Genomic DNA, 16,417 nt, shown 5'->3' on the forward strand with positions numbered 1-16,417 from the left:
AGTATAGTACGTTGTTTTCTATACTGTTTTAATAGGCTTTTGTTGTTATTTTTAAAATTATTAAGTTTTATGGCTGTAGAGATTCAGACTCAGGGCCTGTGTACGCTTGGCAAGCACAGAACCACGAAGTGCACCCTCTAATGCTCTCTGCTTTAAAAAACCAATTTTTAGAAATTGTGCTTTTTAGGACATTCTCTGGAAGTGATTTGTTTTTGTTTTTGTTTTGTTTTTTGAGTCTGTGTACAAATGGACTCTTCTGCCTTCTGGGATTATACGACAAGGTGATCAAATGGATAAGGCATTGCATTACTGAACTTATTTCTTGCTTATGTATTTTATTATTATAGGGCAGTGATTTTTTTTTAAAATCCAATTAAAATTAGTTAAGAGGGAGGAGGGAAGGAAGAAGGAAAAAGGTGGTGGCTAAAACCCATTTTTATCCTCATGACTTGGAGATAACTACATGTGGAAGGAATTCTTGTATAAGGAGAAGCATGTCTTTCTCAACAGCTTGTTCTGTTTTGGTAGAGAAATTGCCTAGTTGAATTACCAAGTTAAAGTCAATGTGAATAGTCAATATAGTATATGAATGTAAAGAGAAAGCTAACATGATCTTGAACTGTCCCAGCATGTTTCATTCCTGTATAATGAGTCTCTTTTGTTGTTGTAAGAAGGCAGGGAATATCTGAACACTTTGAGCTGTTTAATCTCTTGGTTTGGCAGCCATTATAAGAGTATATGAATGGAGCCCTTTTTTCTTTGAGGTAGAAGACAGCTACTATGTAAAGAGAAATCATTCCAAGAGCTTCATTTTTATGCTATTGTTTTTCTCAAGCAAGCTACTGACCGAAGGCATTGTATTATTGTAAGAAAATGTTTGCTGTATCTGATATTTAGAAGTTGTACATAATGTTAGAATAGCTGTCCCTTCTTTGCTTTTATTCTTTTGGGACTATGCTTATTTTGTTCTTTGCTTATTAAGAGTTTTTTTTTTTTAATGAGTCTTCAGTCATTTCAGATTCTTCTCTTTTTGTGTCTTATCAAATAGAACTTCAAAAACCCATAGAGAACTTGAAACTAGTTTCAGTAGCATTCCTAAGTGCCTTTCGGGGAGAAGGACAACTCTATATTATGGCTCTAGAAAGGTGCAATTATTAAATGCATGAGAAATAGGTAAAACAGAATGTGTAGCTTGCAAAGCCTTTATAACAAGTCTTTGTCTTATAATTTTAATAATTCCCTTTATAAAGCCTTATTGTGATATAAAGTATACACCATGAAACATTTAAATGTGCAATTCACTGATTGTAAGGACAGAATAGAACATTCTCTGGTCGCAATAGATCTTTAGAGCATTTCTGTCACTGAAAAACTTTGTGCCCTGTGTAGTTTCTTTCATTCCTACTCCAGCTTGAGAAGTAACAAACAATTGGTTTTCTGTCTATGTATTTTATTTCATATAAATGGAATTCTCTCACAAGATGTGTCACAGTCTCTCGTACTTACTGTACTGTTCCTATGTATGCTGAGTTGTGAGTACTTAATTCCTTTTGCTGCTTACTAGTGTTCTATATAGATATGCCACATTGTATTTGTTGACCAGGTGCTAAACATTCCAGTGTTTGTATCTCTTAGCTGTGCTCAGTATTTGCACACAAAATTTTGTATAAATACATTTCCTTCCCTTTCAGTATATATATAGGAGTGGATTTGTATTTAATTTTAAGAAACTGCTTGAGCTCACACTGAGAGAGCCCTTGCCTTGCATGCATGTCACCCTGGATGTTCATCCCCAATACTGACAAAGGGAGGGAGACCATGTCATGTTACCTTATATAATGTCTGAAAGCCCTAGGTTCTTCATATCTTTCTCAGCACTTATTTTTGTCCTCATTTTATAGCTATCTAGTGAGTGTAAAATAGTATTTCGTGTAGTTTTTTTTTCTAATTATTAGTGTCTTTCAGTTTAAAAAGTGTTACATGTGTGATTGGGATGTATGTAGCTCCTCGAACACTTACCCATTTCCTTAAGGTAAAAATGTTCAGAATTTCTTCTGCTTGACTTTTGAGATACACAGTACATAATTGTTACCTACATTCACTCTGCTGTACATCCCAGAACTTTGTATCTCATACCTACCTACAACTTAGAGCCTATTGGTCTGCCCAGGTCATCTTTCTGCTCTCAACTTCTGTAAGGTCAACTTTAGTAGATTCCACATAGGAAATTATAAGTTATTTGCCCTTTTGTCCCTGGTTTATTTCACTTACAAAACCCTATTTCTATACAGATGTCATAAGATTTCATCCTCTGTTTTGATGCTTTAAGGTATGCCATTTCTTTCTGATTCTTTCTGCCAGTTCTGTCTCTCTGTCTTTCTGTCTCTGTCTCTGTCTCTCTGTCTCTGTCTCTCTCTCTGTCTCTCTCTCTCTGTCTCTCTCTCTCTCTCTCTCTCTCTTACTCTTTCTCTCATTTAATGGGTACCCAGTATTTATTGTTTTTTTGAGACAGAATTTCTCTATTAACCCTAGAACTTGCTTTGTAGACCAGGCTGGCCTCAAACTCAGAGATCTGTCTACCTCTGCATCTTGAGTGCAGTGATTAAAGATATGTGCCACCACATCAACCCAGTTTTTATTTTAAAGCCATTTTGTTTTTGTGAATACTTTTCTTCTAAGCTTTCTAACCTGTTCTAGTACAGATTGGAAAATCCCTTCCCATCTCTCCTGTTAGAATCTTATTTATCTTGTGTTATTGTTTTTCATTTTTGCTATTGGAAAGGAATTTGTTTTGAACTGTGAATGATTATCATGGTCACATTTGACTAACTAGGATGTTGTAAATTGCCTGAATTTGAGGGGAAGGAGAGTGGTTTTGTTTTGTTTGTTTTGAGAGAGGGTCTCTTTGTGTCCTGAAACTAACTATGTAAACCAAGTTGGCCTCCAACTCAGAGATTCCTGCCTTTGCTTTTCAGTGTGCTGGGATTAAAAGTGTATGTATGCCACCACACCTAGTCATGGTACCTTCTCTAGTTTTTCATAATTCTCTGAATTTGAAGGTGATGTACCTTCTATGTCTGCTTTCATTCATTATGGTGACCCAGGTGAAGCCCTTTTATCTAGAAATTTATGTTCTCCAATTCTGTATAGTTTTCTTAAATCTTCTCATTGGTTTCTAATTAGTCTCTCTATTCTTCTGTGTACTTCCCTTTTGTTTCAATGTTGGTTCCTCTAAGCCTACATTCTGATTCTTTTTATCATTTGCTTGAATGTTCTGGAAGATACCCTCAGATTTGTCTTTCAATTTACGTTGAGGTTTAGTTTTGTTTGGTTTTTTGTTTTATTTTGTTTTTTAAGTTTTTATTGTGTTTGGGTGTTTTGCCTGCATGTATGTCTGTGCACCACAGGCATACAGTGTCCACCAAGGCCAGAAGAGGGTGTCAGATTCCTTGTAACTGGAATTGCAAACCATGTGAGCGACCATGTGGATGCTAGAAATTAAACCCAGGTCATTGGATGAGCTGCCAGTGCTCTGAAGTTCTGAGCCATTTCTATATTCCCATCTATTTGAGGGTTTTGTTGTTTTGGTTTGGTTTGGTTTGGTTTTTGGTCTTAATATAGCTTGTTTATGATTTCTAACAACAGTTTTACTGCTTTTGGGGTTTTTTGTTGTTGTTGTTGTTTTGTTTTGTTTTGTTTTGTTTTTTGAGACAAGGTTTCACTTTATACCCCCTGATTGGCATTAAACCTAAAGAGATCTTGTCTGTTCCTGCTCTCAAATATGGGATTATAGGCATAAGCTACCACTCATTGTGACTCACTCAGTTTGTGTGTGTGTGTGTGTGTGTGTGTGTGTGTGTGTGTGTGTGTGTGTGTGTGTGTCTGTGTCTGTGTCTGTGTGTCTGTATGGTTTTGTTAGCTTCGACAGATAAGCACCACTGTAAACAACATTCAGGAACTTCTGTGGCCACTTTGACTGTCATTGTATCAGTATTTTAATGGGATTTGTGTGTGTGCCCACAGGTTTGTATGTATGTATGATTTACTGTGGGACTGGTCAGAGTTCCTAAAGAAACATCTTTTGTGCTCCTCTTGGATTAATAAAGGGATTTGAAATTTAGTATGTAAAAACTTGGGTTTACATTTTTCATAGAATAAAATTGTAGTCCTGGCATGTGTTTGTAACCCTGATAGTCAGGAGGCCTGGGGAATATGAAGCCAGTCTAGGCTACAAAATAAAACATATAAAGCAAGCAAACAGTAAAAAAGACTTTGGCCTTTAACTGGGATGGGGAAGAGATTTTTATCAACCTAACTGCTTTAAATGTATATATTCAGTCAGTGTATTTGACTCTTTTGGGGGGGAGGGGTGTTACCTTTCTCCTGACTTCTTGATGTCTTTGACAGTGCCAGTTTCTAAACTTTTGGGCATTCTGCTTTTCATGTTAATTTGATGATTTAGAATTTTATTATGTATGTTTAAATTGAAATACAGAATTTCATGTGTGTTATGTTGAAAAGACCTACCAAGTTAGTTACCACTTGGCTTTGCAGTTTCTAAATTGTTGCTCTTATCTCTTCTTTTTCTCCAAAATGGTAATATTATGTTTTTAAAAACCTCTTTTCTCATTTTAATGATGTTTTAGAATGACAGAAGTAATTGTACGTACTTAGTTCATAATACTGGCTGTCCTAGAACTTGATCTATAGACCAGGCTGGCCTTGAACTCAGAACTCAGAACTCAGAACCTGCCCCTGCCTCCTGAGTGCTAGGATTAAAAGCATGCACCACCACTGCCTGGCTAGACTGATGTCTTTAACTGAAGATATCCATCCTTCCTCCCTCCCTTCCTCCCTTCCTCCCTTCCTTCCTTTCTTTAAAATAAGGCTAATATTATAGAGACCCTTTGATCTAGCGTCTGTGGTTTTGTCTTGCCTTGTTTCTCACTCTACAGCAGAATAGCCTCTAGACTAAGCTTTAGCTCATGAGAAGTTGAAGAGTATTTCCTGGGATACTATATGTTGTGCTTTTTCTGTGTTTTGGTTTTAGAAGTATTTAAAACAAGACTTATATTTGTATTTCTAGAGTTTAGGAGGCAATGGCAAAGTTGGAACATTGCGTTTCAAGTCAACCTGTACTAATTACTGTCTCAGGAAAACAGTGATCTGTATATTACAGATTTGTGTACACACACACACACACACACACACACACACACACACAAAAAAAAAAGTATTTTTTTTTTTTACCGTTAAGCCTCCTTTGTACAGCACAGAGCTGTTAATATAGTACATATACATGCTATGAAAGATTGGACTCTTTGGTTTGTTAAATTTTCTATTATTTTTATTTTGTTTAGGCACTTAAGAGATTATGGCATTTGATACTCACCATGTTAAAAAACGGAACTTCTCTAATAGTATTGATCTTCCTAGAAAGAGGATCTCTAATTTTACCAGTAAGAACATGAAGGAGGTAAGTTTGATAGTTTAAACTATCAGATCTGTTTAATGTCTTAGAGTAAGTGGAATTAATGAACTAGAATTAATATAATTATACTTATTATATTTCTGAAGCTATAAGAAAGCTTTGGCAAATATACTGTTTATATAAACTGTGAAATAAATGTTTTAGTTGAAAGGAACTTAGAGATGCATTTTGTTCATTGAAAGATTGATTAACAATGAAATAGTTTTTTAAACCACATTAGACTCGAACTGACAAATTATAAGCACCCTTTAAGTTCAGTATATGACTGGTATTGTTTAAAAAAAGAAAGAAAATATGTTGCTTTGCCAAGCATACCAAAATACAATAGTGTACCTAATGTTTGAAAACATGAGGTTAGGACAAAGAAACATTGGCCCAAAAAATACGTATTGAGTTTTACATGCATTATTAACATCAGTCATAAAGTTTACATAACTCTACTAAAAACTGAGTGTGACACCACTGTTTGCTTTGGTTTTCAGGTTAAGATATCTCCAAAACAGTTGGCTGCGTACATAAGTAGGTAAGAGCATCTTTAAAGTCTGTGGGAAATAATGAAGATAGTTAGAGAAGACATAATACTGAAGGTAGTTATGGAGACATAAGACAAGGAAATACTCTTTTTATTGTAATTATAGTTAACATGTATCAAACAGTTCCTCTGTGCTGGGCTCTGCACTAATGTGTCAGCATTTCTGTTCCCCACGTAAATGCCATCCTAAACAGTGACAAGAGCACTCACAGTCAGAGGACATACGTGATTTTCTCAGGGTCATAGCCAAAAAGTCATAAAAATGGCATGCACTCCTAGAGTTACTGAGCGCTGAATGCAACTTTCTAAACCACTTGTATCCAAGTTGTGACCTGGTCCTTGGAACCCAGCAGGGACTGTGTGAAATCCTTGTTCACCTTGTCCATTTCTGCCTTTCCAAGTGTACAGTATGAGCTGTTCAGAAACAGTGTAATATTAAATAACAGCAGACAGAGACAGAAGTGAGAGTACAGTGTCTTCTGTTAAAGTGAGAATTAGAGATTGATAAAAATGGGAAACAGCTATTTCTGTAGTCTGTTTGTTCAGAAAAATATGCTTCTTTTGGTAAAATATTCTATGATAGTGTGTTTCTTAGCTTCCTAGTACCGTGACTTTCTATAAGCAGGAAATGTTTTGGGGGCCATTGTGCCTAGATTCCTAGCACTTGGGAAGCTGAGACAGCAGAATTGTGAATGAAAGCTTGACCTTAGCCACAGGGTGAGAGGCCCTGTTTGAGGAAAAACATTTCTTTTGGCTCATGGTTTCAGAACTTTAGTCTCTGACTTGTTGCCTTTGGGTCTGTGATGAGGCAGTCCATTGTGGTGAGAGAGAACTGCTTCTCTGTGGTGATAAGAAGCAAAAAGTAAAAATACTAATAATCCCCAAAGCGTCTGAAAACTTGTTCTCTAAGGTTTGTTTGTTGTAGTCTTTCATACAAAATTAAATGTTCCAGCTTAAAATGTATGTAAAATATCTAAATGTGAATAATTTTTCATGTACTAGAAAATGTGTTAGCTTTTTAGAAAAAAGCTTAGATATCTGAAAAGTTTTCCTATTTTTATGTTTCCACAGCCTTTAATGTTTTATTTTAAATTATAGAAACTATTATGTCCTTTTGTTTTCATTTTGTATAACTTGCCACATTTTTATTGCCTTCCAGATAGTTTATTACTTTTATTTTCCTCTTCAAATTAAGTTAATTTTTTGAATTATTTTCTTCTAATTTTAGTGGATTACAATTGCAAAATGTAACCGATTAAAATTTTCACTTAAAAATTCTCTTTGCTTTTTCTTTTCTTTTTTTTTTTACTTAAATTCTTTTTACAGAACAGTTGGACAAGCAGTGAAAAGCCCAGATAAGCTGCGCAAGGTACTCTACCACAGAAAGTTAGTTCGTCATTCATTCCCAAATCCTTGTTACAAAACTAAGCAGTCCCCTAGAAGTGGGGGCTGTGACATGGCAAATAAAGAAAATGAACTGGCTTGTGCAGGCCATCTACCTGAAAATTTACACCATGACAGTCGGACATTTGTCATTAACACCAGTGATTCTGGGTCTTCACAGACAGAAAACCCATCATCAAAATATAGTGGTTTCTTTTCTGAGGTAAGTCCGTTTTAGCTCAACTTTATTCCTATTGTACTACTAGGTTGCTTTGTTTAGGTTTTGATTTCTTGTTTTTCCCCCTTGTGTTATTCTATTAGCGGATAACCACTCATTGAATGCATGTGTATTTGAATTGTGTTGACTGCCTAACTGACAGTTGTACAGATGAACCTCGTCTCTGACAGCATCTGAAATAGAATGGAGGGGAAAGAGACATTTTACCTTAAAAAGTAGATCACTGAAACCTGTTACCCAGTTTCACTGGGTTCTTAGACCTGCCCAGTGGGGACTTGATTCAGCAAACCTGCTTCTAAGTCTTTTAACTGTAAAATTAGCCCTAAGGAAAGTAACTATACAAATGTATGAGTTTACATACATCACAGCATTTACAAACAGTTTTAATAGAAAAATCAGAAATAATCTGAGTAAATGGTGATATATAAAGACTAAAAATATGTTACTATTTTTTGTTAAGTGAAGTCCATATGTATTGTCGCATTGAAAATGCCCATGGATTCATATATTCATGTATAGGCAAAAAGGAAAGCTTTTTTAAAATAAAATTTTAGACCTTTTGGTGTGTTACTATATATGTACCTATTTGTCATTGTCTAAAGCATGATTTGGGAAGACACATTCCAGTTTAGTAGCTGTAATTGCTTGTGGAGAATAAGGTCAGATAATTTTGCCAGTAGGGTATTCACTTTTTGCCTTAGGTAGTTTTGAACTAAAGTTTTCATAACAGGATTGCATTATAGATGGCACATTTGTCATGTTTGTGACAGGACCACAGCCCAGTCTGTGCTTTCTCTCTCGTGCTGCTCATTTGATAATTACTAGCCTATGTGCTTCCCTTTTCTCTGTCTCCATATCCATAAAGTTCACCTAGAAATAACTTACTGGATAAACTACTGGGATTTTGAAAAAACACTAGCAAGGAGGGAGGAGAGAAAAAGTAGAATTTGCTCACATCATTCACTGTATTCAACTGTAAATTACAGTATAAGAAGTTACCTGTGCATAGTTTAAGGCTGTGTCTACCAGACCATTTTTATTTTAAAAAAAAAGTCTGTGTCATGTTTCATGGTTTTTTTTTAACAGATTAGATGATTGCCTTTCAGGTTTCTCAGGACCATGAGACAATGGCCCAAGTTCTATTCAGCAGGAATTTGAGATTGAATGTAGCTTTGACTTTCTGGAGAAAGAGAAGTGTTAGTGAACTTGTAGCTTATTTAGTGAGGTGAGTATGATGTTTTTGTTTCTGTTTAACATGGGTAATTTTTTAATGAGATATGAAAAGTGTCTTTTGAGGAAGTTTTTATTGGTTAAGATGTAAACATTGTATTTAGTGTCCATAGAGACTCTATAGTTTAAATCACATCCATCACCAGTTTAAGTGTAATGAGGGTACAGAAAACTTGCAGATTAAACAAGCTGTTGCTTTTTCTGGTTACAATTCTATTCTTATCTGTAAAACTAAAAATGGGAAACCTGCCATTTGAAAAAAATCCTCTCTGGGAATCTTAAGCATCACCCTCCTCATCGTATTTAAGCCTCTGAAGTACTACCTTACTGAGTGATGCCTACTCCATGCCTCACTGAGTACCTTCTTGAAAAAGATGTGCTTCATCCCCCATGTCGTTTTCTATGCCTCCTACACCCACTCAGGCACTGGAAAGCAAGCCCTGTCTCTGTTTCCCCTTTGTGTCCTCAGTACTTGCCTCATGATAAATGCTGAAGTTATTTGTTGAATATCAAATGCCTCGAGAGGAGGATGGAGATTATAATGTGAATGACTAAGGACACTAAGCAATGGTATCTGTCTTGTACTCACAGGATAGAAGACCTTGGAGTTGTGGTAGATTGCCTTCCTGTTCTAACCAATAGGTAAATGCAGTAATTTTTTTTCCAGAAAAAAAAAAAAGCTTTAAAGAAAAACAAATTTTAATCAGTTCGTATTTTATAACTTTTAGTTTACAGGAAGAAAAGCAATGTATCTCTCTTGGCTGCTGTGTAGACTTATTTCCTCTAGTAAAGTCTTTACTTCAAAGCAGATTTGAAGAGTAAGTGCTAATTTAAATCTCAGCTTCCTTTTTCTCTTTCAACATTCTTGATTTTTCTGTTTTGTGAGTACATGGTAGGAGACTGAGCTCCTGTACGTTTGGGAAATACATGATACCTGTTTTGGTAATTTTAATTAAAACACCTTCACTACACTTTATTTATTGTGACAGTGGGGTAAGAGAGCACCTTCTAGAAGTTGGTTCTCCATCCACCTTGTGAATTCAGATTTACTGTTTGTCAGCTTTAGGCTCAGATTCATTTACCCACTGAGCCCTTTTCTCCAGCCCTATTTCTGTTTCCAAGGCGTTTCCGAAAGGATCTAAGAACAGCTATGTAGTTTCTATGGCTTTTGAATAGATCATGAAAGCAGTAAAATATATTTTTTTAAGGGGAGTGATTGGCGTATATCTGCGGGAACTTTGGGAATATAGTCATTGTTATAGGCTTATAAAACATTTACATTTTGTCACAATATTTTATTTCAGATATGTAATTGTTGGCTTAAACTGGCTTCAAGCAGTAATAAAAAGGTGGTGGTCAGAACTCTCATCTAAATCAGAAATTATAAGTGATGGGTAAGTATAACTTTAAAGATAATTTGTGCTGGACTTTCTATGGAAAAGTATCTTAATTAAACAAAGTAATGAGTTTATTCTGTGATCATCATTGTATAATTTTATTTCCTTCATTTTTAGAGAAATATTAAATAGGTACTTTATGTTTTTGAAAAACCATGCAGAGTCTTATAACTCCTTTTATCTCTGCTGCCAGAACCTTACCTTTTATTTTATGTTTTGTTTTGTGACACTCTCACTGTGTGTCTTCAGCCCCAACATCCTCGGTGCTGATGTGAGACAGCATACCTATCTGGACCCTTCCCTCAGGAGGGGTAACAGCACAGCAGTGGCGTAACCTCTCCAAGCACTGTACCAGGAAGGTAGAAGAAAGCCCTTGGTGTAGTAAGGAATGGAAGTATTCTGACAGGTCTCTGAACATGGTTATAATCGGCATGATTTGACTATTGCCTAAACTTGAAAATGTGTGAGGAGTCTCCCAAATGAACTGAACTCAAGCCAGGCATGGTGGAACACGCCTATAATCCCAGCACTGGGAAGGCCAAGTCAGGAAGAATACAAGTTTGAGGCTAGCATAGGCTGCAGAGCAAGACTCTGTATTTTTTTTTTTAAAGGAACAAAGAAACAAAAAGCCAGATGGTGTTGAAAACAATACAGTCTCTCCCCTAATTCCCTCTTAAATTCCATAACCTTTGTAGACTCAACAAAATTTTCCACTTCATACCCAAGAAAGTTGTCCACTTGGTACAAATGCCTGCTTGCTGTCTCATCTACTTTGACAACCAAATATCTATGAATTTCTGTCTGGAATGGCATATACCATTTTAAGAAGTTGCTTGATTTTAGTATATGGTTTTCTACTGATACAAATAAATTAAAACCAAGTCTTTATCTTACTGTTGGCTTTCTTGTTTTTCTTTCTTTCTTCTTTTTTCCTTCAGAAATATTAAGATTTTAAAGCAACAGTTGAATGGATTATGGGAACAGGAAAACCATCTTACTTTGGTTCCAGGATATACTGGTAATATAGCTAAGGTAATCTATATTTGTAATTTAAGAGTGATACATGAATTTAATATTGATCTATATTGATACGCTTATCTCTTACAGGAAAAAGGCACATTGCTAGTTGGGATTTTAATATTTAAACTTTTAGAGGTCATTGATAGTTGATGATTGCAGAAAGAATTGGTGGTAAGAAGTATTTCCACCTTACTGCTGGGCGTTTGCTGTCTGAGTAGTTATTTGCTGGGAAATAAAGACATTGTATGGTTTAAGGAAATGTTAACGTCACTGGCTCATGAGGTTTTCTTGGACATCTATGTAAAAAGAAACACATGAGATTGAGCATTAACTACATCACTATGTGATTGTACACACATTTCCCTGACCTCTACCCCATCCCATTTCCCCCTCCCTACCTGACCTCTTTGTCTTTGTTTTTGCTGAGACAGTTTTACTCTGGAGCCCTGACTGGCCTGGAATTTGCTATGTAGGCTAGGCTGACCTCAAAGTCACAGAAATCTGCCTGCCTTTGCCTCCCAAGTTCTGGGATTAAAGCCTTATAAACAGTTCTGTTTTTCTGAAGTTGTTTTGTGCTTACAGTTTTAAAGTATATATAACACATTACTGTGAAGACTTTAGTAGAGCTCAAAGCATTGTTTGCCTAACATTTTTTTTTTTTTTTAATGTTACTGAGACAGGTCTGTATAGTTAGGGCTATCCGTACGTTACTGTGAAGCCCATACTGGTGCTAAGATCACCATTCTCTTGCCTCAACTCCCAAGTGCCGAGATCAGAGGAGTGTGCTGCCTGACTGGTTAACTTAAATTGTCTTTTAACTATTCCTCATACAATCGCAAATGCATTTGTAAATTTACAATGGCTCAATGTCCCTTGAGAACATTCTTTTAGTATCAAAACTTGATGTTAAAGAAATCGGGGGAAAGACAAATGTGTTCTTAACAAAATAAAACAGAAGAAGCATTCATATTACTTTATAATCCTCATTTCTGCAACCGGTTATGTGGCCTTAGCTGGTATTTATAACTCCCTTCCTCTACTACACATTCTGTATCTCCTCCACTCTCTGTAAGCACCTCAGCAGGACTTGGCTCTTTTCCTGGAGGAGTGGCCCATACCTTCATTCCTAATGGGTCTGCATCCTTGGCCATCCTGCTTGGATTAGCCTGTTGCAGTTTCCCATTGACTTTAATCATAGGACATGGTAGTACCAAGAGATGGCCTAAGGGATCTCCTTCACTCCAGAAATAATCCTTCTCACCTCCATTGTGGAGAGGCAATCCAATTTCCCCATGGTAATCCAGATTTATCACCCCTCCTAACACTGCTATTCCTTTCTTAGCCTGTAGGCTAAGAAATGACCAGGGGGGAGTCTGAGCTTCCAGTTCAATGGAATGTTTGTTGTGGCTCCTGGTAGGAGCACTCCCCGCTCTAGAACCAAAACTTCTAGGCCAGCAGAACCTAGAGTTGTGGGGACAAGAAGCAAAAATTTTCCTAGAGGATCAAGGATAGTCAAGTTGACAACCAGGAATAGCTACTACAATAGGTTAAATAAAACTTATTAAAGTATTCAATGTTTGGAAAAAAAAAAAGGAAAAGCTTTCTTATAAACATAGCCTTAAGATACTATAGTGATAATTAAAATTGTCAAGTAACTAAAGTTTCAATGTGAAGTCTATAGTAACATTTTTACTATATCAGCCCTCAAATATGTTGCTTTAAAAGTAAATGTTTTCAGGGAGCAATGAGCAAAATGTAAAGTGAATAAGAAAAAAAAACATCGAAAGCTATACATCATAAACAATTAAAAATAAATGTTTTCTTTGACACATTCATGTGCATAGTGCACTCTGGTCATACTGATCTTATCCTCCCACTACCTTCAGTCACCCTTCCTCTCCCAAGTTCCCATTCCACTTTTGTATCTTTTTGATTCTTGTTTCTTGAGATAGGTTTCTCTTATATAGTCTTGGCTGTGCAGGAACTCGCTCTGTAGTTCCTTGAACTCACAAAGATCTGCCTGTCTCAGCCTTCCAAGTGCTGGGATTAAAGGCAGGTGTCACCATTGCCCAGCTTACTTTTATATCTTCTTGCCTTGTTTTTGTTTTTGTTTTATGAGCTATCCACTGGGGCATAAGTAAGCGGCTGTGGCACTAAAAACAATGGCTTCCTCTCCCACAGCAGTCAGTCCCTGACTACTCCACTACACCATTTGTTTTTCTCCAGGTTAAAAATCAGAGCAGATGATTTTAGAGTGGGGAGTGGATCTGGAGAGGACATCTCAAGGTCTCCTTCTTACAGGGGACCTGGCCTCTCTTTAGTACACACATTACATTTCAAAGCTTTCTATCACTTCAGTTCCAAGAGAGTCAGTGTCCTCCTCTGGCTTCTTTGGTAGTATGCATACTTGTGGTGCACACACATACGAGCAGACGAACACTCATACACATAAAATAAAAATAATTATTTTTAAAAATAAGGTGAAATTCTCAAACTGTGCCTTGGGCTTTGGTTTATATAGCACTTATAGAATTTCTGCACATGTTAACTACAAGGCAGAGTTGTTAAGCACAGAAACCAGAACACTCACTTAGTATTTGCTCAATGTTATTGAACATGCACTGTGTTTGAGGACCTGTGATAAACAAATGCATAGAGAAATTTTGAATAAAACCTCTTCTTTTTAAAGCTTTCAAAGGAAACTGGGGCAAATTAAGAAACAAGCAGAAAAGAAGGCAGGTTTTGTGTGTGTGTGTGTGTGTGTGTGTGTGTGTGTGTGTGTGTGTGTGTTTGCTTTATTAACTAATGGGACGTTTCTTTCATCCTTTAAGGACGTAGATGCTTATTTATTACAGCTGCATTGAGAGATTTCATCTTCCCAAGAGTGTTTGGTTATTCAGACAGCGCTGGATTACATGATTTCCAAAAGTAGGTCTCTCTGGAGAACCGAGAACTGTGGAAGAAGTAAAACCATTTTTTTCTTTTAAAAAGCCAGATAATAAAACCACTAATGAAATCCTAACAATCTACTTCACATTGAAGTGGAAATATCCAGAAGGAGCAGCTTCAGCTTCAATGAGGTGAAAGTGCACTATGAAGACTGTTTGCCTTTGCTGTGTGCAGATTTTACGTGGCCATTTGGTAGCGTTGTTTTAGAACTACTGGGTCTTAACTCAGTCCTGCATAAGAATATGATTTATAGTATGCAAAAATAAGACAGGACTTATTACCAGGAACTATAAAGACCAATCACTAAGATTTTTATTGTGTTTTATGAAGAAACACTTAAATGTGTGCAGCTATTTTCTTCTGTTGAAAAGACTTCGAAAATTTAAAACATCATAGTAAGTAATATTAAAACTTTTTGTCCACACTGATACTGTGTACAAATGCCTTAATTATTGATAAGCCAATGTGTTATGATACCAATATCTCTTTTTTAAAAAAATCAAAAGCAACCATGCCTCTGGCATAATAAAATCATGGAATTAAATCAGGGGTTTACATTCATGTAGAATGTTATTGAAATATATTCGACACCATTTTTTTTAAACTTGTGAAATTTTTAGCCTCTCTGATTTTTTTTTTGCCAGAATCTTCATGTTATGTTTGTATGTATGTGTCATTCTTATATAAAGAAAAAAGGTGAATATGTATTTGTATGAATGTTTAACTGGAAATGTCCAGGGAGTTGGCTAATTTATATTCACTTTTTATTGTAAATAGAGTTCTAATATTTTTCATTTCTGTAACATTTAAACTTCCTTTGAGTAAATTTACTAAATATTTCTATTTTTTGCTTTTTTAATTCTAATTTTATATGAGATCTAAATGTGTTCTGAGAAGTTCCATACAATGTTTCTGAATTGTTTACAGTTAATGCTGACATTGTATTTTATGTTCCAACACAGCGCGTCACTACCTCCTCTAATGGTTAGTATGAAATCCCAGCAAACTATATGCAAGCTTTTTTGTGTTTTGTTTTTTACTATGACTATTTGAAACATCAGTGTACTCACTTCTGGAATGTCTTAACAATCGTACCTGTCTTAGACGGAATTGCAGTTAACTACTACTCCTGTTGGCCATTCATCGTCTTTAATAAGGCTTGCAAACTTCCAGAAAAGATAAGACTTCCTCTTCATATCCAATGTACATTTTAGAACTCAAACAGTGACTACTGAGAAGCCTCCCCAGCATCTTTTCTTGCTGTAGAGATGTTGAAAGTGTTACTTTTCACTGAATTCTGTTTTGTATAGCTATTACTCCAGATATCTATGTATACCACAGATGAACATCCGTTGTAGTAATTAATTATTATATCATCAGATAAGAGTCACTCCAGATGACTGCGGTTTTATGATTGTGAGGTGAGGTATGTAAGAAGTCAGTTTTCAGGATGCAGGAATTTCATAAATCTCCATCATCCTGAAACCTTAAGATGAGAACTACAGCCTTTCTTTCTTCTTAGTCCTTTAGTTTTCACTGTCATATTGAACCGTTTGGGCAGGTTAATGCGGTTTGGTTGGAGTGTGATGCTAATGAGACTAAGGATTTGAATCTGATCCTTCTAAATTCATTAACTTCTCACATACACAAAGAAATTCCATGGTTTCTGGTTGCATATTTTCTTCAATATCCACTCAATAAATTCAATTTGTGATCACAAAGAATGTGGTGTGCATAGTTTACTTTTCAAAAAGAAATAAAATGATTGATTTGTATGATAGTATAGATTTCCAGGTTTGAAAAGAAAGTATTCAAAATAAGACCTAACATACCTTATAGTTTTTTAGTTGCACAATATCAAATAATATGGATCAGATTATTGACTAACCAGTATCTTTAAAAAAAAAAAAATCAAAGTTCAAGTAAATGAAGTCTCAATAGAAATTAAGTATAGTAAGAAGCAATACTATTGTTTTAACATAATTCTTAGGCCTAAATATGTCTGTTGACATTGTAATATGGCGTGTTCCATTTTTACACTCAGGGCAATGAAGGAAGCAGCCTTACCTCACAGCACACATTTGAGTTCTGTTCTGGGCCTGTGCACCTCAGCTACTGAGTGGTGGTGACCTTAAGCTCCTTAAGGATTTTTGAACATTTCTGTTACTATTAAAGTC

At 35.9% G+C, this 16,417-nt stretch overlaps 1 protein-coding gene across 2 annotated transcripts in view; it reads left to right on the plus strand.

Annotated features, from left to right (window-relative positions):
• Katnbl1 (katanin regulatory subunit B1 like 1) overlaps positions 1–15,964 on the plus strand; it is a 42,112-nt gene extending 26,148 nt beyond the window's left edge. Inside the window, exons 2-10 of one of the 2 annotated variants that reach the window (NM_001109645.2) lie at positions 5,361–5,476; positions 5,974–6,014; positions 7,350–7,629; positions 8,751–8,869; positions 9,466–9,516; positions 9,603–9,692; positions 10,179–10,268; positions 11,210–11,303; positions 14,123–15,964. In NM_001109645.2, the coding sequence (NP_001103115.1) occupies positions 5,375–5,476; positions 5,974–6,014; positions 7,350–7,629; positions 8,751–8,869; positions 9,466–9,516; positions 9,603–9,692; positions 10,179–10,268; positions 11,210–11,303; positions 14,123–14,155 (900 nt within the window). In that variant the 5' untranslated portion in view covers positions 5,361–5,374 and the 3' untranslated portion in view covers positions 14,156–15,964. Of the gene's footprint in view, positions 1–5,360; positions 5,477–5,973; positions 6,015–7,349; positions 7,630–8,750; positions 8,870–9,465; positions 9,517–9,602; positions 9,693–10,178; positions 10,269–11,209; positions 13,735–14,122 lie in introns of those variants that run through there. The other variant, XM_063284595.1, reaches the window with a different exon arrangement.
• Positions 15,965–16,417: the final 453 nt, after the last annotated feature.

The sequence above is a fragment of the Rattus norvegicus genome, chromosome 3 (assembly GCF_036323735.1).
Source record: "Rattus norvegicus strain BN/NHsdMcwi chromosome 3, GRCr8, whole genome shotgun sequence".
Taxonomy (NCBI): domain Eukaryota; kingdom Metazoa; phylum Chordata; class Mammalia; order Rodentia; family Muridae; genus Rattus; species Rattus norvegicus.